The sequence below is a fragment of the Harpia harpyja genome, chromosome 1 (genome assembly GCF_026419915.1).
Source record: "Harpia harpyja isolate bHarHar1 chromosome 1, bHarHar1 primary haplotype, whole genome shotgun sequence".
Classification (NCBI taxonomy): domain Eukaryota; kingdom Metazoa; phylum Chordata; class Aves; order Accipitriformes; family Accipitridae; genus Harpia; species Harpia harpyja.
In genome coordinates, this window is record NC_068940.1 from 23,802,913 (window position 1) to 23,827,728 (window position 24,816).

The 24,816-nt window shown below is 41.4% G+C and overlaps 1 protein-coding gene across 5 annotated transcripts in view; it reads right to left on the reverse strand.

The window, feature by feature from the left end:
* Window positions 1–24,816, reverse strand: part of BASP1 (brain abundant membrane attached signal protein 1) — a 123,244-nt gene that overhangs the window by 22,095 nt on the left and 76,333 nt on the right. The window contains exons 1-2 of one of the 5 annotated variants that reach the window (XM_052781223.1): window positions 23,450–23,539; window positions 22,537–22,626 (exon numbers count right to left, since the gene is read on the reverse strand). The exons of 2 other annotated variants lie outside the window; for them this stretch is intronic. Coding sequence is in view for 1 of the 3 variants with exons in the window: in XM_052781201.1 (XP_052637161.1) it covers window positions 23,450–23,512 (63 nt within the window). In the remaining 2 variants the exon portion in view is untranslated. Of the gene's footprint in view, window positions 1–22,536; window positions 22,627–23,449; window positions 23,566–24,816 lie in introns of those variants that run through there. 2 more of the 5 variants (XM_052781229.1, XM_052781201.1) reach the window with 2 other exon arrangements.

The following is a 24,816-nucleotide window of genomic DNA, read 5'->3' on the forward strand; positions in this document are numbered from 1 at the left end:
CAAGACATCAGATGATATTTAAGAGGAAAATGTACAGAAAAAAGCAGTATACTTAACACATTCTTGGTAAATGGCTATTCGGTGTAGTTGGGTTGAAAAGCAGAGCTGACCTAGAAGTCTGAGCCATCTACGTTTGCCATGACATTCAGCAGAAAAGGGGCACAAAAATTGTTAAACGGGTTGAAAAAATTCTCACCTTGAGTTTAATCTAGAGCAGATAGAAAATAGTTTGGTTACTCAGCAACATAGGTTTTTTTATTTTATTTTAACAGATATCTGAAATTAGAGGCGATGATCTACGCCTCCATAACTACTTTTATAACTGCTTATATTGTTATAACTACATAAACTGCATTTATGTGCTGGAACTGATTTCTGGGCATGTTTTCTATGACAAACAGGGATAATAAATCGCCCAGTCTTCTGTTCTTCACCATCACCTTCTGCTGTATGTCACATTTTGGTTCTTACACTACCTTTCATAAACTACCCTCCCCCTCCACTTACAGTGCCCCTTCACTTTTATGAAACACAGCTGTCAAGGACTTCAGTAACAAAGAAATTCCCAAATTCTCCCAGTCTCAGGCATTTTCCTCTCTATTACACTGCTTGCAACATTAAAGCGGTATTATGCGAAACAAGGCTGCCTTAAGAGTATAGCTGCCACTCTCTATTGACACAGGACACTTTAAAATGAGAATGTAATAAGAGTCAGAGTTCAAGAATCGTGCGCCCAGTCCAGCTGGATAACATACAAACATCTTTCAACTCTGTCTCATTAAACGAGTTCAGGGAAAGGGCATTGCTAAAAATGAAGAACAAATGTCTTGATTTACAGATCGACACAGCATTCGCCGCAGTACGTTAAACAGTAACAGAAGTCATTTTTAATGCAGCCTCTTTCGCTGAGAAGCACATAATGACATCGCATCTGTGCTGCTAAGGAGGAACCCAGAAAGGACACGTACAGCATAAGTCGTCATTTGTGCTACCTTTTACTAAAAGGCCATACCAGTAGAAGGTAACGACGGCAGTACGGTGATGTACAAAACATTGCTCCAGTTACTTAAATCAGGATCCTCAATCCTTGCCCTTCCTTTCTGATCACGGCCTGTCCAGCAGCCAGCTGTGGACAGCCCAGGAGAAGGTCTCAACAACAACTGAGTAGCCCAATGTACTGCATGTCACCGAGTTTAAGGGACTCGAATTCACACCTATAAGCAACAGGGTAGATCAGAGACATTCCTATTTTCACAGCAGAGACATGCTGATACAAATCAGAGTACTGATTTTACCAGTTTACCAGTAATAACCAACTGGTCCATAGCAATTATACCAGTTGTTGAATAAAGGCTTTTTTTTTTTTTTTTTTTGCTGAAGTATGCACAGGCCTCTGCGAAAGATCTCTGTGTCAGGGCAATTGCTTCTGAACTGCTATTCCACTCTTTCCAAAGATGCCTAAGCAACTTCCCGCACCACGTGTTATTTCTCTGCTACTGCAAAACACCACGCAGCACAGAGATCCCACTGGGATGGATGCGAAGCACTGTCGAATGCATCTGCCGTGGTGGAACTGGGTCAAAATGCCCACAGTTGATTCAAAAGTGAGCTGCTTTGATTTGGGGTTTTTGGAGAGGGGCAGCAGCTCATTTCTCTTAGGCACAAGGGTAGTTAACTTTCTGCAGCTAAGCAGACAATCAGAAAAAGACTCACAGGATTATAAGGATGATGTATCCATGGTGATTTTAATAAGAAATCTTACTTGCAGTAGAATAGATAGAAGCAAGAAACAGAACCAGGCTTCATGGGTGATTTATTTTAGTTCATCTCCTAGGAAGTAGGATGTTACTGGTTTGATTTGAAGCCAAAAATTGTAAGCCTGGGTCAAGGTCTTGAGGTTCAAACTCAACTATATTCTGCTCTCAGAAACCAGGACACTGTGGCTGGCTTTATCCTGAATATACCAGTTCTCTTTGGTAAATCGCTTATAATGTATTAAGCCAAGTTTGGACAGAGTCATGCTGTGAACATTAATTTCATCAATGTAAGTATCCTACTGCAGCTGCGCCACTTCTTTTCCTGTAGCTTTCTGAAAGAGCAATATTTATGGTACTTCTGTTCCTCCCCAAGGCCACCATTATTTAATAGTGCCCAGGTAAAGTGGCCTAATATACACATACCTAATTTTGTCAATCCTTCAGCCAGGAAAGGACAGGAATTTTGCAGCATATGTCAGGATGCTGTGTAGAAAGGAGCACTAAATAGTTACAACTTCAATTGTATCTATATTTAAATTACACTATTTTTAAGAATTTGTATACATATAAATATACATATAGAGGTTCTACTGAGTATAAGTACTCCTTGTTTACAAAGCTTCTTCTTGGATCAGCTGCTTAATGCCCCTTATTCCTTGCAGCTGATTGCTACATTTTCTGAAACACAGTAACTTTATTGTTACTATTTATTTTAATAAGCTCTGCTATCAAGCATTTTTAAATTGCTCACCACCACCGTATTCCCTGAGATCCAGGATAAACAGAGCATTTGGGCTCGCAACACCCATGGGATTCTGTGACTAAGCTGCCCAACTGCAGGGGTGTCCTAAGCGGTGAAGCTATTTGTGATGCTAGAGAGGCTATTCCGTGCCCATTTGGCTTCCTCTGTTGTCTACAGCTATATTTTACCCAGTGTCCTTGCTCAGTCAAGGAGGAAGAAACCCCAAGAAAACTATGTCGACAAAGTAGAATTTGATAGAAAGACTTCTAAGAACAAGGAGAAAAGAGAGCTGTTTGCCTTGAGACTGACTCTGTAGGAGGGAGATGCCACGGTTAGAGTTTTAGGCTTGAACAAGCTAAGACCAGAATGGAAATGATGTTAAGACTTCTGAGAAAAGGACTCTGACAAATGGCAAACCAGCAGTGAGATGTTTGCATTCCTCTTGCAAGGTCCAATAGCTCGGTTCCCATAGCTACTGTATGTTGAGATGGATGATGTAGCTACAGCAACAGAGAGCCAACATCCATGTTCACTGCAAAATTCCTAAGTCATTACTTAATCCTTCTTTTACCTCCCTCCAAACTTCTAAAAGAGGAAAAAATTAGGGTTAGCTTGTTCTTTGAATGAATTCAAATTATGCTAAAAATATTGAAATTAAGAGATCCACTGCAGATAACTGGAGCTACAATTTGCTTCTCTGGCACAAACTGCCTCATGCCATGGTTGCCCTCTCCACACTGACTGGGGGCCATTGCTGCTTTGCTAAAAAGAGAGCTGTCACTGCATTACTCGATGAGCGATGTTTGGCAGTCTGCAGCTCCTCCAGGTCCATATTCAAGAGCAGCACCCAGTCATTTATAAGCCAGTCCTTTCATCAGGTATACTCAGTTGTTTCTTATCTCCCACCACCCACTACTTCTACCCTACTACTATTTTGAAGAAATACTTCTGCTCAGAAAATCTGCAAATTTTCATGGCAATTATTTGCCTCCACTTAACAGTGATAGTTCTCTGCATAATTAAAAGGGAAATATTGCATCAAGCACAGAAAGTTTTGTTTAAAGCACAGTGTCTTTTAATCTTCAGCATGTTGTTTGCCATGCAATTGCCAACTGGATAATGTTTGGCAAGCCAAGGACATGTTTTGTTATATTTATATACAGCTAAACAGAAAAGAGTTTAAAGTTTAACCTACTATAATGATCTCTGCTTTAATACCCCAATTCAAGTCTCACCAAAAACAACAGGAGTCTCACTCAGGGGGATTTATACTGGGTCCTTAAGAGGAACAGTCAGCACAAGCCTTGATTTCCTAAAGGCCCTACACAGAAATATGCCCTATCGTTGCAGAATCCAAATGCGGAGATACCAGCAAAAGTCAGCAACCGGAGCTCTACTTAATTTTGCTTCAGTGTCCTGCTTAAAACTGCTTTTTTTCAAAGCTACATAATCAAATGGTCAGTCTTTGCTAGAACTGTGAAAGGATTAAGTAATGCTTAAGCCCTGATATAGCATAAATTAATCTGTAACCATTGATTAGAAAAGCACTGAAGCAGTTTTATGTTAAAAAGTCAACTCTAGAATATTCTCAATTAAGAAACCCCAACTTCAGTGCTCAGAAATAATCTCAGAAGAGTCCAGAAGGCAGCAGAATCTCAGTGTAAATATTTAAAGTTTTAATAACAAGATGTTTATGCAAGCTCACAAATCCATGTGTGGCATAACTACCCAACGTCTACACTGACATTGCTAATTTTGATTTGTGTGGACAGAAGGAAGGCTCAAGTAAATACTGCAGAGAATTGTTTTTCCAGACCCCATCTTTCTGTCAGGTCAGAATTGCTAAGGCTTGCAGAGACATTTGGTTAATGTCAGGATAATTTTATTTCCTGTCTGGGAAAGGTACAGCACAGGTAGCACGTACGCAAAGTTACTCCATCAGCAAGTGTCATGAGTCAACAGCTTTCCATTCAAAACTAAGTGAAAAAAGAACCCAAACACGGCCCCGGTTTCACCTTTTTCAGAGGAGAAGATGACCGCTCAGGTTCTGAGAAATGACGCTTTCATAGATGATGAGGCTGGGTATTTTTTTTCCCCTCCTGGCATTACAACATAGCTTTCCCACTCCCCGGGGCACAGCTTCTGAAAGAGGAAAGTTTCACAACACGGCGTCGGCAGAGCAGGCGTGCATACCACACACCAGCCCGGGACGACAGAAACTGTGCAGGAAGTGAAACTACTGTAAGTTCACAAGTTTTCAAATACAGAGCTGAATATAGATACAAGCTAGCTGAAAAGTGGAAGAAAAGTAGAGTTGATAGGGTTCATGCAACATCGTGAGAGACAGAGACACACACAGTATTGTTTAATCTGGTCCTTTCTAATTTAGATCACTTCATGAGTTACCCAAACAGGTTGATACTTCATGTGTATTAAGTTTTTTAAAGCAAATTTCCAAATAATCTTATTTTTATCTAAAAAACTGCATCAGCTCTGGACAATCTAACTAAATAAGAGTCTGGTAGGTCACCAGGTCATCATTAACCTTGGTGTTGTAATACCTTTGAAGTACTGCAGCAGAGCTCATTTAAACATCTAAGGCTAGCTATCAGGTTGTACTGCTAGAGTCCTCAATATCTACAAATTTGGGATCATTGTAGGCTCTGAATGAATTAACAGCAGAAAAGGAGATAGGATACAAGCTCTCCATACAAGCAGCCGCACAGGCACCATTGGAATTTCAGTCAGAACCAGGAAAGGCTTTATAAAGGCTGCACAGAAATGTTTGCCATCGCCCTGCAAGTAACAGTTCTGAGGCCAAAAGTAAAAAGAGTAGGAGATCATCAAAATTTTATCTTTTAACATATGAGATTCCAACTGCATACCAGGGTAGTGTGAAACATGTCTGGTACAAGCCTAAGCAAGGAGAAAAGAGGATTCAGAGGGCACATGTGTACTCTGTTGCTTCCAGACCTGAACACAAACTGGTTCACACCTCAATTTTATCATCAGATTCTGCAAGAATGAATGACGGGGGGGACCAGGACTGCCTCTTCTTCGAGGTGTGTCCATTCTGTGAAACCAATGACCAAACGTTCTACAAAACTGGCCCCACCTCATCCGGATTTAGCTTGCCCTATTGACTTGAAAAGACTTAGAAACAAAGAGTCCCCGTATGACAGAAAACAAGCCACGGTTCCAGAGAAACCTAAGCTTCTTTTCTGCATGTTGGCCATTGGAAAGAGATAAAGACAGGAACTCCGAATGAATACGACCATTTCAATACTAGTGGCGAACTCTGCAAAAGTGAAGTACAAAGCTGGAAGAGAATTTGCTGTGGGATTGCCCCAGGCGTGCTAAGAGAAAGGAGTGCCATTGCTACTTCTGCCTGACGGAGAGATGGAAATCACCTTGGTGAATTGGATTCTGATGCCAGAAAGGCAGTCTGAAGGCTAACAGTAAGGAATAAACCGTAAACTGTGAGCATCCTCAAAACTCAACACTTCCAAGTTACTAGTTTTGTGAAATACGAAACATACTTAGGAAAAGAAATCCTCCTTACTTAGGAAAAGAATCCAAATGCAAGAGAACTTAAACTAAACTGCCACTCCGTCGTAGCGGCACCAGTCTTATTAGTAAAAACAGTTATGGTGTTTACTCCACTGTACACAATAAAAAAGGCCAGATCCAGGATTACATTTCCTCTGTTCTTCATTAAATTTACTCCTTAAATTTTGCACTCTGATCCCTGGCATGACTTGAAGAAGGCCTCCTCCCACCATCTGAATTACACATTCTGGTGCATTCAGCATAAGCAGTGCTTTCTCCCAGTAACGCAACGGCCTCCCATTGCAGCAACAGACTCAGCACAGCAACCTGAAGAGAAAGAAAGTAACACCTCACAGATGGAGTCAACCTCATGATTTCCATCCTGCATTTATTGTACGAAATGCAGTAACTTATTCTATCCCACCTGCACTAGGAGAAAGAAGGTGTTTTACATGCAAGGACGTCAGTGCCACAGCATTATTTGATAAATACTTCCAGAGATTCTCAAGCAAGCAACTGTCTTTCTCTGATCACTGTCTCAAAAATGAAGCTTACATCAATGGTAATGAAAATTCAAGTATAAACAGCAGGTGGTCTGCAGCTTTCCAGTAAAACTAGCACTCAGCAAGAGAATTAGTCTTAACTGGTATTCTGGTAAGGAGTCTGCAAATGAGAGAGGCAGCATGGAAGATCATCCCAGAGATACGCATCTCAGTAGCTGTGACACAGTTTAAGAGAAGTTTGCAATTTTAAGCGATTCAGCTTTATTGTGTCTTCAATAAAGAAAAATAAAAAAGTACAACAGTGATGTGGATAATACTTAATCAGTATTATTTCAGAGGAATCGGCCATGCCATCAGGATGAAAAAGAACTTTATTCAGACAGTTCCATTTGTTTTTTATTCTTTTGTTTGTGTACACCAATGGATTAGCATAGAAAGTCCTTAAAGAGTCAAATGGATGCAAACAGAAGCTGTTTACAGTGAGTGGTCTGAAGTGACTGCAGGAAAACTCATTATTACTCAACATTGACAGTGGCAGCAGTGAGGTGATCCAGGAAAGGCAAGGAAAAGAATTAGGAGTTCCTGATATGGGTCAAGTCATTCATTTCTACGAACGTATCCCAAAAGGCAAGATGCAAAAGTTATAGCTGAAAATGTTCATTTAAGAGTGAAAAATGTCCTAAGAAATGACAGTGGGAAAAGTTCATAACTGATCTAGAAGAGATGACTGGTCTGATATACTTTCTATGTTTTCATCTGAATTTGCAAGGTAAAAACTTAGGAGCTTCATGCAGCAGAGCAGGCTTGAGCAAATTCAGGTCTCCCCACAGGCCTGTGAAACTCTGTTATGTAAGTTCTTTCCATTTTACATACCTCAATTATTCACTACTTCCAACCTACCAAGCACATAGGAAATTTTCTAAGTATTTAAATGAGCGCGTTTGCCAGTTAAAATTATTTTCTCCAGCAAAGGAGGTAATCCAGAGAATGAGACTTCTGCTTTGAAGTACTTATTTGCAAAACACCCAACTGTCGGGGGGAGGGGGGGGAAGGGGAGGAGGAGGATGAACTACCTCAGAGAATTTCTTAACCCATGAGAGAATTTCAACTCAGTGCAACTGAAGAAGTGGCTAATGGTCAATGAACAAAAGGAGCTCCTTGCTCAAGGACGTGCTGCGCTTGTTACGGCACTTAGTGCGTGCCTACCAGGCTCCATTCACTCCTATAGCCCTCAATGGAAAAAATGATGCGATAAAATTTAGGACATGTAAGCGAGGATTTAAAATAAACCCAAAATAAGGAAGGACCAGTGTTGTTGGAGATACTACAAGTACACAAAACAATCATTGCCAGCTGGCAGCCTGTGGGGCAGATAGCCTGCCAGAACAAACTATCCTGTGCCCTGGCGCAAGGTTTTGGCAAGTTTTGCCCTGTCTATTGGAAATGTATTTCCCGTGAGCCCTGGCAGCACCAGGCAGGCATGAACACAGGGAGAGAAGGAGAAGAGCTGAGCACGAAGGGGAGCCCATGGTCAGGCAGAGGTCTGGGATTTCCTCGCACCGTGTGGGAGCACAAGAAGTAGAATTAGGATGGGACCCGACTGCAAGAAAAGCCCAGAGGTCCAAAGACATGTAGGATTTGGGAGAAGGATGAGGAAAGTGCACAAGAGGGACTCCGAATGGCAGGGATGTCTGTGCCAGTAAATAACTATAGAGAGGGCTCTGCACATTAAATCAATGTCTTTGAAAGAGGCTGTTGCTGTGATAAGGGGTAGGACAATCATGCCAAACTGCAAGGGCAATGTCCCCAGAGCAGGAAAACAGAAGTATCAAACAAGGGAAAATCACCCTGTTGGGGACTGGAAGAGATTACGTGCTGGGCTGAGAACCCCGGGCTGGAAACGATCTCTGCTACCTCATTTGGGCTTGGAGTTCAGGGGGTGGAGGGGCTTGGGGGGGAGGAGGAAGATAAAAGAGGAAGGAGATTGTTCAAGGCAGCAAGGCAATCCTTAATTCATACCAACAGATTTTGGTCTTTGTTCCAATCTCCATAGCGAGCAAGAGTAAGTGTCTGTGCCCGCACGCTGCCTCCCAAAGGGCTGACAAAGGTGGGGTCAAGATTCAGGAGGGCTTGGAGGCAGCTAGATTAGGTCTGGCACTGAACAGGAGTTAAAATCAAGGAGTTTTGTACAATCAAACTTCTCTCTACCGAGCCTTCCTCATCTGTGTTTTTTCCTTTCCCATTATCTGAGCTAATGAGGAATTGTCCATTACGTTGGCCCAGCCCCGAAGCAGTTGCCCAAGAGGAGCAGAGGTGAAACAGTCGCCAGCACTGCAAAAAAAAAAAAAAACGTACTGGCAGAAAGCAATGGATTAAATACAAGCAGAAGGTTCATCTGTTTTTCCATTCGCTCTAGTATTTAAGGTTATTTTAAATACAGAGGTCTCACTCACTACTGTAGTGGGATACTTTTTGAAGTAATTCCAGAATATTTTTACTGTGCTGCTTTTTTTCTTTTTTTCCACTCTAATGGGAAAGCCTCGCCAAAAAAAATCCTCAATTTTAAGAAAACACATCAATTCTTTTATGTCCTCAAGGACTTGGCAAGCAGGCAGATTTGGCAAGGAGAGTCATGGCCAGGCAGCATCTTTTAAGTTTATGGACATGAAGGTCAGTGACATAAGGCACATACACTCTGTATCACAGCTGCCTGCTACTGAATTTCCACAGTGGGTCAGTGACTCGATTACGTAAACAGTGGAAATAAGAGATCAAATAATCCTCAACACAGCCAATCTATTAATAAAATAAAGTCTTGTTGGGTATGAAAAATCAGGAATTGGCAAAAGACAAGCTAGGAATGTTCCCTGGCTTAAAAGACAGCACAAAGCTGAGTTTGAAGTTACTGGCTCCAGTAAATTTGGCTTAAATCAATCTTCAGTATCTATAACTTTTTGAAATATCATGCATGGCTTCACTGAACACATGGTATATCAGGATTCTGGCCATACAAAGAGGAAAGGCAGCACCTCCCAGAGCCTGTTTCTAACTCACACTTCTCATCTTTACTTTGCTTCAAACAAATCCTCAGATTGTTTTCATCTGTCGTATCTGAGTTATGATAACCATGTCCAAGTACAGCCAGCTAATTATCTTTAGTGGATAATTAGGAGCACTGAGGAGCTTGGCTTTCTCCCCCAATGGTAGATGTCAAGGCTTTTAATTTAGGCATTTAAGTTTGTTTCTTAAGCTACTCAGTGAGAACTACAACACTACGTTTTCTAGTACTACGTACTACAAACTACAGAACAGAGCAAAATCTTCTTTTACGTAATAATGATGCGTTTCAGAGCACTACCAGCCCTCTGTTTTAAGGACCTTCACACATGGTGAGCTAAGGCTTCAAAACACCATACAACCCAGGCATATAATTGTAGTTGAATTCAAACAGCTGTTAACCACAGCTAAATTACAATCCCCTGCTAAGACCCAGGTCACATCGAAGGGATAAAAAGAAGCAACAAGAAGGGAGGAGTTAAAGCATCCACTGTAACAATTAGCTGAATATCTTAATCAGCTGGTTTGTAATGATTTATTGCTTGGCCTAGGCAATTTGCTAAAAATGTCAGGGTTTCATCTGTGGTCTAGGAAATGAAATTTCAGGTGCCAGTACATCTAACTATCTTAAGACATAATAACATGATTCCTTTTTTTTCCTGGAAGCAGGGTCAGGGAATTTCAAATTGCCACCACACTTTGTCAGAGTGAATCCTTAAATAGTACCTGCAAGATAGGCTCTGAAGTCTTGAAGGGCTCCACGATTGTTGAGGCAGCAGCTGGTTGAAAAACAAAACATACTCGGATCTTTGCTTTATTGTTGATCTGCATGATGTCCTTCTTTTGGCTACTTTATGTGTTGTTCTGTGCAAACAATTGGACTATTTGTCTGGGAATAGAAATATTCTGTATAGTGAGAAAATGGTCTAATTTTTAATTTTCTTTTAAGATGACGTGAGGAAATTCTTTCTGAAGCAGTGCAAGTTACATGTACACTTAAAATGGAATACAGAAACATTGCTCCAAGAGAAAGAGGAAACAGTCTCAAAATACTTAATGAATTTTCCATGCATTGCTCCATCTGACCAGTTGCATTAACCACACCATACAAGACGCATTACACCTTCTCACCTCCCAGAACTGCACATATTTTAGGCATGAGAAAATTAAACCCATGTAAAATTGAGAAACTATAAGCCCCTGAAAACAGATGTTTAAAGAGTCTTATCAATCATACTTGTAGCAGTGCTAAGTTTGGAGAAGATCTTGCTCTTAGCTTAAACAGACACTAGTGACTGATTGGACTTTGATATTCAGAGGTTTGGTTTTTTATTTCACTCTTTGAGTACTTCATAGGAGAAATAATTGTACAAAATTTGAACTTGTTAGCTAGGACAACGCACACAAGCCAGTTGTTGAGGCCAACAATACCCCTGAAGCGATGCTTCAGTGCTAGATTGCGGAAATAGCAGAGCAACCCAAATGAACCCAGAATTTCAAGGGACCGCTCTTTATATTCCTCTAATTGGGTGGACACATCAATCCTTGTTAGAGCACCTCAGTGATTCATTTGTTGTTTACTGAGGCATGTGCTGGAAGACTCCACTGGCATGCCTTCAAGGGTCGCAGTGAAGCCTCTTCCATTGAAATTAAAAATCTAGTTGTCTTTAGCAGCTTTTTAATAAACAGGATTTCCATTTGACCCACATTAGAAGCTTGCTTTGTTGAGATTTAGAAAGAAAGGTTTGTCCTTGCAAAAGAGCACGGGGGGCTCTTAATAGTCCAATTAGATTTCTGCAATGAGTAGTTATTATGAGCACTTGAGTTTCGGCTCAAAATGGATATAGTTTCCTCCTCGTCTCAAGAAGTTCTCAATGAGTCACCTTTCTTCCTCTCAGAGGCAGCAGCCTTTATAGACACCGGAGTCTTTTTAACAAACGGATTTTCACTCAGACCTGCATCAGGTGAGACGCTGGCGTGCTCCAACGCCTCAGCGGGCACAGGTTCGTACACGAGCATCCGCAGCGCAGATGCACGCTGCCTAGCTTTAACACCACTACACCAGGTGCTGGTAGTCACGTGGCTACCTCAAAGTGCAGCGTGGGCTAACTATTTGTGTATTCCCACCGCTGCTTGCACGGTTTCTGCAGATTGCTGAGCTCCACGCTGCCACGCAACTCTAGCCCACGCCTTGAGCTCCCTCAAAACCGGTGGTGCGTCACGAAGCCATCACAGCAGCACCAGCCGCGCAGACGTGCCATCAAATTCACGGGCAGAAGGCGAAGGAAGCCGCTTTCGATGCAGCAGCGTGGTTGTGCAGCTTGTTGGCAAGGGCAGTGGTAAGCCCTCAGGCGTAGCAGCCCCCCATGCTGGGTAGCTTCACCACCAAGAAGGCACGTGGCATCCGCCAGGGGTGGTCGGGCCAGAAACCTTCCTGAGATCCCAGCTTCGCTCCAAATCACCAAGTGCCTTGTTCAGCCTGTTCTCCTTGATGGCTTTTAGCATTTATAGCAGGGATGATAAGCTTAGCCATATACTTGCTATCTGAGTATAAGTTACAACGCATTTTTTACGAGCGTAAATTCCTTCGTTTGATGTGAGTTTGTTTTACAGAAAACAGGGGTCGGTGTCCTGTTGCCTGTAACAGAGGGAACACCGGTTTGCTGTAAACGGCATTTATGCTGACTGTCTGTGCTGAAGGAATGACACTGGACCCATCAACATTTGTATGAGGGATTCAGTCTCTATAGTGCCATTCATTTGTAGAAGTGTGCAAATATAAGGTAGTGGGATCTCCATCATTACTGTCATCTCTCGTGGTGCCATTTTCTAATTATTCAGTTATTTAAGGTTGAAGTTAAGAGGGACTGTTGGATTTTACGAGCATTTCTGGAGAGCTATGTGCACAAAAAAGCTTTATAATGAAAGATAAAACTGGTATATTTAACACTGATTCTTTAAATGTTATTTTTATTCAATTTAATTCAATTGAAAAGAATGGAACAAGGATACCTACCACTCCAGGCAATGCAACACTGAAACTAGTACTGAAACACTCAGTTGGAAGGCAGAACTACGGGGCACAGAGCAGTGTAACATACTGGTGCCCACATTAGTGGAAGCAGTGGGGTAAAACATATGTGAAATTCTACAAGAAGTGGCTAAACATTCTCACACGGATAAAATTAGCTCCTACAGAGCTTCCTCATGAACGTGGCTATGGTGCTGCTGGGAACAGAGCTAACTCCTGCACTTCTAACGCTACCGAATGCACTACGGACATATTCCCACTTTTATGGCTGCAATATAAACAAGCAGAAAATTGTGGATCTATAGCTGTAGATCTGATGGATTAGGACTGGTCCAACTGTTCTCTGCTTCCAGATGAAATCAGAAAAGAAATTTCCTTGCAGTTGGTTTCTCAAAAATCCCATCAACAGTCCTTTCTTTTTACTGCATTGCCTCAGGACATGGTAGAAAAGACTTCTACGGGAGTTTCGGTAGGCAGGAAGCACCCAGTGAGTTACTGTATGAAAAGACAATATGACAGCTGGGCTCACCTCACAAAATACAGCTGTACACAAGAATAGCGCACGCACTTACCTCACTGACGTGACAAACTGCCTCGTGTTTGGCTAACAGTCCTAACTTCCCCTCCCACGAGCAAGAGGTACCATTTTCCTGCAGCCAAATGGCTGACACAGTAGACATAAATACAAAAAACCTGTACAAAATGAAGCTCGGTTTTATAGCCATCTTGTAAGTACACCAAGTGAGAAAATTACACATATTCACAAATTACGCTGAGCAGCTATCTACAGGATAAGATATTTCATAAAAAGTTCTAAGTTCCTGTTTACAATATAAAGGATTTCTTAAACCAGCACCAGTGTAGCAATTTGTTATGTGCAACACATTTTGATTGCTGCTCTACTGATCTAATTCTATCAAGGAGTATAACCTGTAGTCTCCACGACCTGTTTTGTAGTGGGAATCGGGAATTACAGATGAAACGGTCGAGCTAAAAGAGCCTTTCTCTTTTGAAGCAAATTCTGAGTGACTCTTAAACTAACAGAAAAAAATAAGAACTCCTTTGAAGAGATTATAAATATGTATTAGGAATTAAAATGTAGTCCCCTTGATTAAAACTCATGGAAATCCCCCCAACTCCCCCCCATCAGCATTAAATGAACGTTCAGAAACACTTGAAAGTATGAACCCAAGTTTCCAGTCCAGTCTAATAGTTTTATCATAACAACCTACTCACTATTTTTAATATTCGAATCAAAAGACAACATTAAAGTAAGAATTTAGTGAGCCTTCTGCAGCTCTCTTGCAGTGCCAGGATCACAATATCCCTTGAGAGGCCTGGCTCCTGCCCAAGGCACAGAAGTGTCGGATGCTCCGAGGCATCCCTTTACTCGCCGTACCACTTCACTCACACCTGAGCTTTACACAGCAATCTCCATTCAGGTGTAAACAAAAGGATCACATCATAAACCATAAGGGTTATTGCTTGCTTTTACAGGAATCGAAACAATTTAAAAAGATGAGAAAAAGGAAGCTTAAGATTTGAGTCATCTTCATTTACACAAAATAGATATGGATGTAAGAGACGTAGATGGTCATTAGAGGTCACGGTCTGAGTTAAGTCACTTCTGATTTCCCACACTGGAACTCCCTTGTCAGTTCAGACATACCGTGACCTTTGGGCAGATTTAGCCCTTTGGCACTGAGGTAATTCACTTAGTAGATTTTAAACCAAAAAGCATTTTATTGGAAGATTCCACAATTGGTTTTAATCTGCAAAAGTTTGTGCAATTTTTTTTATATTCAATAACGTGATGTTTCCATGTTCTAGTCGTAAGATGTTCTAGTCTTAAACATGTGGGTTTAGATGGAAAACATGCTTAGAGGAATAACATTAAAAATCATTAATATCCTGAAATGAAGGAGTAGTTAGGTGATACAGCTAAGCCAAATTAAATAGCTTGCTGTTTCAAGTGGGCTGGGCCCACTGCCCGCTCCCCTTGCCTTGCAGCTGGTCTGGCTCTTAGCTGAGCCCTGGGCAAGGTGATTCAGCTCACTGAGCTGGGAGAAAAGGAGCCCAGCCAGAAAAAGCAAAGCCAACAGGGGAGAGCGTGCAGCCAGCCCACCCTAAGGAGCTGCTGATTCAGTTCAGCTGTCCTACCTGCACCCTTGAGGTGGAAGGATCTAACACCATAGATGGGATTAGTTCGCAAATAAGGAAAAAACCCACACGGTGTAAAGTAAATTTTAAATTTTCATGCTATGTAACTTCCCTCTAACGTAAAGTAGGGTGACCAGCTCCGTGGTTAAGATTCATGCCAGGCACTTAATTGGCAGTTGGGGACTTGAACATCTTCCCAGAAACTCCTATAAATAAAATACTGCAAAACGGGTAGGTATTTAATCTATGAATCCAAACAAAGACACTGGCTTTATACTAGAGCTACATGGTAAAAAACTGTCCAGTCCCCCAAAAGATTGGTATTTATGGCATTTTTATATGAGCTTTCGCACTCGGGCAAAAAATTAGCCACAGGTTTAAGCCCTTTGCTTAAAGAAAGTCACTTCATCTACAAAAGAGCATGTTTCAACTCTTCTCTGTCCAGTTCAGACGGAAACCTCAGCTTTCAACCCCTCCGTGAGCACTCTGACCAGAGACATTCTCTTGCCAATTGGTAGTTTATATAGCAAGGAGTAGGCAGCTCCATCAGTAGAGGCTGAGACTGACCCAACCAAAACTGGGCAATAGCCTGCTGAATATGTTACTCACTTGCTTTACAGGAGACAAGTCTAATCCCCCAGCAGGAATCAGCAAGAGCAAAAATTTGGATCTTGGCTGTCCACATGGGTTTCTTATGCACTAAATGATTAGCTAGCTCAAAGTGGGTAAGTCTGTCCTTTTTTTCAGCTAGAAATGAAAACCCGTACGATTACACCTACAGAATTTGAGCTGCAAGAACATTTTCCAGTAGAAAACATTTCATTGAAAGATTCCCAGCCAGATCCACTGTCGTGACCAAATCTCAAACCTTTTTAGGACAATCTTTTAAAAAAAGTAAAAGAAAATAAAAATTATAACATCAGAAGTACTCTTCACTTGACTAGAAACCACTGATAGGATTTTATTTAAACTTTCTTCCTACCAGCATTACACTTCATATTTGGTGAAAAAAATGCAAAGCATGTGGTACTACACAGGAAGCTACCAAATCTATTAAAATAAATTCAAATTTCAAATAATTCACCTCATAGTTTTTGCAACAAGTTTTCTTATTGCTGCACATCCTCAGGTTGCTTTACCAATAGGTATGTGATATATGCCTTTCTTTAATTACTACTCATTAGTCCATAGGCTTTGTATGCTATTGCATGCTTTAGGTCTTAAACCTCAGAAATCTATGAACTGTACTCTTTATTAAGTGGCTAGTTACCTTATGGTAGAAAATGGAAATGTTTTTACTATCCCACTGTTGCAGATAGTAGTCTCGAAAGCATACTCTAATCCTGAAATACAAACTTGAGGGTTGATTTTAAAGTTCATGTTTATTTTCATTGGCCTGTCTCTTAAGTAGAAAAGGTTTTTGTAGAAGCACACTAGTCACGCCAGCCATATCTGGTTTATACATGTCAGATATTTCTCTATGACAAATCAGCCCAGCTCCAGACTTTAAACATCAGCATCCACATAATACGTGAAGATAAAAACTATTTTCTAGGGCATATCAACCCTTGAATGAAGTTCCAGCGTGGCCATTTTTAGTACTTTGTCTCGCTTACCTATTGCTTGTACTGCAGAGCTCCATAAGGCAGCTGACAAAACAGGCTTGCCTGGATCACTTGGGAACAGTTTTTACCAAACCAGATTCCCCCCCAAAACCCAGCTGAAGCCAGCTCCGAGGCAGGGGGTTGACTCAAACCCAGCCCCATGACCACCCTAACCCACCATCCCCTTTCAATAGGTCCCACGCGGAGATCTACAGCAGAGAAGTGAGAGAGCACTGTCCATTTACGCACTAGTATACGCTCCCTACCTACCCTAGTATATATTATTGCATAGCAGCGTGTGCTTGCATAGCCTAGTATATCCAGGACACACTCCCCTCCCTCACTGCCATAATTACAAGGTCTGCTGTTTCTCATGTACAGGCCCGTGTACTGGAAAAAAAATTCTCTGCTCTATAGACTATTCTGCAGCCCTTTGTGCCAGTTTATATGAGCTTATTAATAGTAATAAGACCCAATGTCAGAGATTTTGTCTCTGACCAAAATAATCCTAACTTCAGGCATATGTTTTTCTGACCTATCTACTCAACATGAAGACTGCACTGCTGCACACACTTACCTTCTACAGAGTAAAAAGATAACCCTTCTTCCTCTTCAGGCAGTACGAAACTCGCCCTCAACATCGATACTATCCAAATTAACCTACCATTACTTTCTTAAAAGAACCAAGGAGGAAGTCATGAAGAAAAGCAGACAGATGACAGAACACCGGGATTTAATGTTTTGGCAAGTGCTTACGTGTTGTGATTGCAAACACGAGCACTGTTATATCACATAAGAGCATCAGACCCAATCAGTACTGCCCACCCAACCATCCAAACCACTGTGGAATTCTAGCAGCTCACAGCTCTGCCTTTATTAGTACAACTCAATTAGATTCAAAGCAAATACCCACTGATCAGCGACGTAAATAAAACCGGAATCAAGCCCACAACTCTAGTTCTGCCCCCAAACGTGCCTCCCTCATTGAGAGATTTGCTTCAGAGAATGCCAATACACTGTTGTGCATAGCTCAAAATCCATACGTCGCTGAATAATCTAACAATTAGCAGCTAAACGAAGGTGACCATTTCCTCATCTCTAATAACACCAAGATATGGGCAGCTAGTCAAGAATCTGGTTCATTAAACAGAAACATACGTACAAATCCTGCAAGCGCTTCTTAAGACCACAACACTATTCCCAGTAAGCATACATAGAAACTCTGTAAATCTCAGGTTGCCCTCAGGTACAAAAAGGTTGATTGATTTCAAACACATAGTCCAAAGTAGCCACAGCATGGATAGCCCCTGGTATAGAACAAGGAACTTCGACAGCAGCTTCCCACCTGCACACAAAAGATAGACTGCACAAAGATATTTGTTCAGCTAAACATTAAGTCTATTCAAAACCATTTATGAATACACACCAAGGATTTCTTTAGAAATGAGCCTAATTTATGTCAGGCTTAACCTTCAAAGCTATTGTTATTATGCCATTAAGTTTGAGCAACCATGTGTTGAAAACGTGTGTATAGCCTTTGTTACACAGTTAGATTCTCCACTCATCTGTGGAACAACCCAACAAATGTCTCTGCAGCCTATAGATTAAGTAACAAAAGGCATACTAGTGTCATACCAATCAGTATTACACAGCGGTCCTCAGCTGCAGTCACAAAATTTCATCCTGAGCTTACAGAGTAAAATTTTCAAACCTACCCACATGACTACAAATCACCGTCTTGCAATAAAATTTAGGAAGTGAAAAGCCTCAATCATTTTTGTAAGCTTTACTCCCCTTCTTGTCCCGCAGCCCCAGTTTGAAGAATGGCCTCAAACTTACAGCACGTTTCAGGAATTCTGTCCAAAGTGCTATGAGAAATCTCTGTTTAAGAAGCTCTGTTGTTCAGCATCAAGAAATTAAATCTCCTCTTGCCAGCTCTGGAAAAGCCTTACTTGTATATTTCTTTCTAGCATATACCATGCCCATAAAGCATATTAGCAGAGGGTTTACCTTTTGTTCTCTATTTTAACAGAGCTCAGACATACTGGCAATAAATTAGTATGCTTGGGAATGATTGTGTTTCAACCAAACTAATTTCTCTGTACTCAAGAACAAGCTCACTCCAACGGTCACCCATGTGCCTGGTCCCACAAACCATAGGGCTGGAAGGGACCTCAAGAGAAGTCTAGACAGTCCCTCTTCTTGCCCCAAGGCAGAATGAGTGACATTTAAGTGATCTCTCACTGGTTACCATCTTACCTCTTCTTAAAATGATCATTCTCTATACTCCACAAAACCAATGTGTTCATTTTTCCCTTTCGTAGGTCCTGTTTGATCACTCTCATTGTTTACCACTTGAACGGTATCTCTTTTATGTGGCATATGACCCATGCAAGAAATATCTTTAAATGTTCAATGCATAGTACATGAAAGGAAATTCTTAGATGTCCATTTTAGGACAGTAAAAAGGCAATTTGTTCTATTTTGGTAGCAAATGCTTAGCACAACTAAGAAGTGGACCTCTGTTATTCTTGTTGTCCCTTTCTGGTCAACAAAATCTTCTTTATGGTAATTCTGATCACATATGCTTTATGGTTACCACGTACAGTCTTTATTAGAAATGTCTCCATGGACAAAGAATTTTTACTATGATTTATTCACTTCAGATTATTCAGATTATTTTAACTCAGGTTACTGACCGTCTTCCATCTATTACAGAGCAAAGGGCAAATATTTTCCACATACAATCTAAAGTTACGTTTATCTACTCAAAGAGTGGAAATCCCATTTCTTGTGTACAACACAGTTACTTGATACTCCTTAGTGGCAGAACAGAGAAAGATGCCTCCTTGTTTCCATGAAAGGCTTTAAACATGTTTGTTACCTACGAGGTGTATTGTTAACATAAAAAATTATTCCACCATGTTAATTAAGGTGAACTCTGTATTTTTTATTTCAGATGAAGGGCAGCTGGGCAGTATTCCCGGCTGTGACTCCATAGCTTTGAAATATAGTCTCTTAGGAACCGTGAGCAGATTTAACCACGAATAGCTAAATGTGCCTAGATACATGAAAGTTTTATTTAACTATCTCCCTAGCTAATTAGATCAGGGAACCAGAATCATATGGCTAGATTAATTAAGATAAAACAGGGCATTTGTAATAATTAAGTTAGCTATTTGGTCTCCTTTCCAGTGCAGGGAGTCTACGACCATCATTAGCACAGCAGCCGATGACTGGCACTTCAGACGGCGTATGCCCCACGGATGCAGTCCCACCAAAGCCGCTGTGCTTGCACGACGGCACAGAAGGCTCCTGCGGACAGTCTCATTTTATTTCTTTGTTTTGAGAAGATCGAGCGGCCAGAGAAGCTCCTTCCCCGCAGGAGTCCCTGAGGCTGCTCAGAGGAGAGAAGTTTTCTGGAGACGGCAGGGTGAGACAGGCAAAAAATTCAAGCCGGCAACCTGCAGCTCGGAAACATAACTGGAAAAACACTGCGAGGAGCATGTAGCAGACCCCAAAGGTGTTGGGAAGGAAGTTTGGGACCAGGGAGGACTGTGGAAATTTGCTGCAACGCAGAAAACCACTGCGTACTTGAAACCAACATTAGTATTCGAAACTTGCAAGGGCTCATGGGCAGAGATCGGGCTGTGAATAAACCTTTTATCTATTATTTTGGTTCTCTCATCGCTGTAAGTTTTCTCTGTTTAAGGAGTTAATTAACTGAGATGACTAGTTGTAATTCTAATGAAAATAATTTCCTTTGAGTTTTTTGGTCTTCTTTGGGAGCTCAGCGTACAGGAGGTGATCTAAATCAATCCACTTCAGTTCTCTGGCCCCCTACTTGGGGACCCTCCACAGTGACCAAAGGCTATTTTGTGTCTTCACTCTATCTGTAGCCACAAACTCGTACTTCAGAAAAAAGGCATATACATTTGCCATCATGAACTCATTTGGCCTGAACAGGGCACTCATCCTGATGGCATTCATAATGAATTTGCACAGCAATCATGTTGTTGTCTCCATCATTTATAGATGTTGTGCTTTATTTGGACACAATGAAAATCTCAAGCAATTAGAAGTGGATCCAAAGAAGGTTTCTCTATGGAAGCAACTCAGGCCAGTATGACTGTGACCACTACTGGCCTTTATGCAATATGTAGCCCAGCAAAGCCACAGCTTGACAGACAAGCTTTGTCTATTATAATAGCAAATGTTTCCCCTAAAAGTGTGTTTTGGAAGGTTTTGCAACTCACTAATGTAGTTTAATTATGATCTTGCAGCAATTTGTTTCATGTCCTACAGGAATCAAACAAATCTAGTTCTTCTTGAAAATAAGACTGACAACGCAAGCTATCACATACAGGTTTTTAGGTTTTGGTGTGGGTTTTTTTCATTTAGTCAAGTGCCAGTTTTGCTTAAAACTAAACCACCATGTAAAGAGGAAAAAATTCTACTCCCTCTCAGTCAGCAGAAAGAGAAATCACATTAATATTTCTTCAAGTGATAAGAAGGTAAAAGTGTTGAATGCTTTTGGCTGGCAGAGCTCCGAGATTTCCACATTATTACAGGATTTGCATAAAACTTTAAGATCAAGTTCTCATGTTGATATCATCTCACTCTAGTGAGCGTCTAGATTTGGGAGCCATATCCATGCAAACAGTTGGGGTCTAGTAACATTCATTTCAGAGTTTTGAATTAAAGTTTTGCAATAAGTGGTTCTGTTCTCATATCCTTGCTTTGTACTACACAGGAATGACCGTACACACTTAAGCTTATGACATCTTACTGCATCCTGGATACCTCCTAATGCACATATTACATGTTTAATGTATGATTAACAAGGTGTTCTCTGAAATAGGTTGAGTTAGTTCACAGCTGAAAATGTGGACTTCTAGAGAGGATAACCAAGGGGAACTGCAACATAAGCAGTTGTGATAATTTAATTGAAGCAAATGATCTACACGGACATGGCAAGGAAGGATACAGAGTCAGTTAGCTTGAAGACACCAGGGGTTTTTTTAGAAACATTTGACACATTTAGAAATATGCGCAGAGATAATAAGGTATATCCCAACATGCTAGAATACAAAGTTGATATCAAGAAGTGTATTCAATGGCTTCTTTAATCAGGAGCAAATGTGCCAAAGAACTTTGTTTTTTAAGTAGAAAGGAAAAAAAAAAAAAGCTGCTGAGATAAATATTTCTATTCTCAGACTGTAAATTTACTGCCACTGTTTCACAGCAAACTCCTGGACAGACTTTCTTCCTGAACCACAAATCTGTCAGTGCGGAACTTCCTTCACTCCCTATCACCTCTGTGTTGTAGGCGGTGAGGGACTTGGATATTCAGTCTCTTGCCTCACACGGTCAATAGCTGTGGGGGAGCGTGCAAAGCCAGTTCATTTCCCTCAACACCATCCTCGAGGTATCAACTCTAAGTTAGAGCAGAGATGGCAAGTATTTAAAGACACAATATTTATCCTGCTTCAGGCAAGGGAGATCCATTATATTTGTCATTTGTTGACTGGTATGTTTGTTTTTCTCCATAATGCCTTGGTGACAGCATGGTTTCAAGACATATTTATAAAAACACCTGTAGCTGATTTGCAGTATAGTTTGAAGCCTTGGTAACAGAAGCTACCTCAGCACTGAAGGCCACTTCCAAGACATTGTGCCGTAGTGGATTGCCAATACAGTGTACTGTTCAGTCAGGATTGAGACACCATGAGGAGTGCCACATTGCTCTTGCCATCGCCATCAGTAAATTGTTCCTGAATCTGTCAGTCACTGACTCATCCACAGAAGAGGATGACAGCTGAACTTTCAGTGACTGAATAATTATTCTCGTGCTTATAAAAAACTACCATAATATCAGTTTTCTTGAGCTCTTTTGAAGCTTTTATTCAATATTACATGCATGGGAAAAGAGTACACTCAGGTGAGCTGTCATATTTCAGTGCACATGGCAGCTCTTACTTAGCTTGGTTCTAAAAGTATTGTTCATTAAGGCAATGTCATCAGTTCAAGGCAACTGGATGTAAAGCACACACCACTATGCAGAAAGCTGAATGTTCCTCTAAATATCACCTAAGGAAACTAGCACTGAGGAAATCATTAAAATGTACAATACCGGTGGAACGTCAGATGGCCACAAGCGGCTTAAAAGGGGTTCTGCTGGTACCTCTGCACTGTAGGATGGTTTTCTTCAAGGTGAAGATCTCTGAGGGTAGGGAATAAGAAAAGGGAACAGCATACAGAAACAGAGAACGAATAAATCCATCTCACCAAAATCTTTCCCTGCGAATGATACCAGATCCATCAGAAAGAATTGTCTGCATGGACAACTTGCCACTGTCCTTGAACTCTCACAGTCTACATTTCTAGAGCCAGCAGGATACTCTTCGCTATGAATGCTGGAGTTATGCAGAGCATGTATGAACTGCAAACAGGGAAGGAGTTTCCACATTTGCTTTAGTCTGCTAATTTAGGCCCTTGAATTATAGGCTATGGGGCTATCCTGAGCACTCGGGTACACTACAGAGGCCTCACGTGCTCCTAGTGAAAGCTCCTAGTGAAACAAACTTACAAACCAACAGTGCGCTCTACTCAGTCTCAAGCAAAGTATGGAATAGAAAAGCCTGGAAAATCTGGCCAGATTTTCATTTTTACGCTCTGGGGAGCTGTCGTCTCCCTTGCTTCACAGGGCTTGTAGATCGGAAAAGGAAAGCAAGAGTCAACAGGCAGCTTTCACCCACTCCTCAGTGAGACCAGCTATTCCCAGCGCAGGCTGTACGTTCACTGGTGCAGAGTTGGCACACAGGGCCGAGCAATGCTGCTGGAGGAGAACGAGTCCCACTCTCTCAGCCCATCTGGTTCGGAAACCTGCTGGGTAGAGCAGCCAGCACATCTTCCCCATTTGCCTCAGCTTTTGTGGTGACGGCAAGAAACCCAAAAGAGCCATTTTCACCACCGCAGAGCTCACTGAATTTGCTTCCTCCCACCAGCTCGGCACAACTAGTAGCAGAAGTCAATCACGCACTTACCAGTGCCGGCCAAAATACAAGCAACAGGAAATTTTGCCTATGAATGGGGAATGCCAAAACCATCCCAGCACCGCATCTAGCCGTGACAGGTTTCACCCTCTCCTTTTCCAGACTCCTAGTTTTATACCACCTCTAGCCTGTTTTGGTTTTCTTTTCTTTCGCCCCGTATGACGTGCTCTACCGCTTTGAGGAAGGATGATTACAGGAAGCTGATGTAGCAATTCTCAGGCTCCGGTCTATCTTGGACAAACAGATGTACCAAAGGGTTTCTCATAGTTTGACTCTCCTGTGTTGATTACATGTTTGCAACTGGGTTTTCCCTGTTTTCTACATCCTGATTTGCGCTTGGTTTGCACGTGTTTTTCTAAGGTAGTTAGATGAGAGAGACGCGTATCAGTTCTATTATTGTTGATCCATTCTTGGTTTTGTCTAACTTTGCTTCATTTCTTTTCCATAGCTGAGCAATCATCTTAAATTTGTCTAGCAGATGCACATGTACAGCATCCTGCTACGCGACCACCTTCTATGTCATCCTAAAACAGTTAATAACATCAGGCCGTAATTTTGAATATGAGCCCCTCCTTCACCAACCAATTACCTAAGGAAAACAGTAACCGCAGAAAAGAAATTCACAAACTAAAACCAGGCTCTATCCTTCTGCAGGGGTTATGCTCTACCTCCTATTGAGTATTTAAGGACTACTGAAACAGGAAATGGCCAGCAGCCCCCCGATTTTACTATTTGTACAGAAGTGCCTTCCATTTGTCATGTAAAGTCATGATGGCAGAGATTTCTACCATTAAAATTAATCCTATGGGAAGCTTTGACGTTACAGTTACTCGTCTTATCGCCTGGAGTAAAAGGTTATGCTTCAACATTGCATTCACATCCTCTTCATGCCAAGGCGTCGGTACTACAACCACCAACATGACATCATTAGCAAGCATCCATCAGCACACCTTTACAAGCAGCAAAAGGTAGAGTGGTTAAGGCCCAATACTTATTACACATTCAGTGTTGAATCCTTCGTAAGGACAGCGAGTCTCTATTCAAAATGAAACTCTTACCATCAGTCCTACGGTTTACATTAAGTACCAAGTGCGTGCTGCTCTGAACAACTGCTAGGGCAGCGTACATAAAATTAAATCTTTTGAAAAGACATTCAAATTCCTACAGGGTAAGAAAAAAAAAAAAATACCAAAAAAATCCCCGGATCAGCAGATCATAATCATATGTGGCACTACTTACCAGGCTAAAATCTAAACTATGCAACATGTGACTAAAAAGCATGTGGCTTTCCCAACACTACAGCACTGGTGAGGTACTTGGCAGCCTATACCCCACAAGTCAGATCAACTATAGAGCCT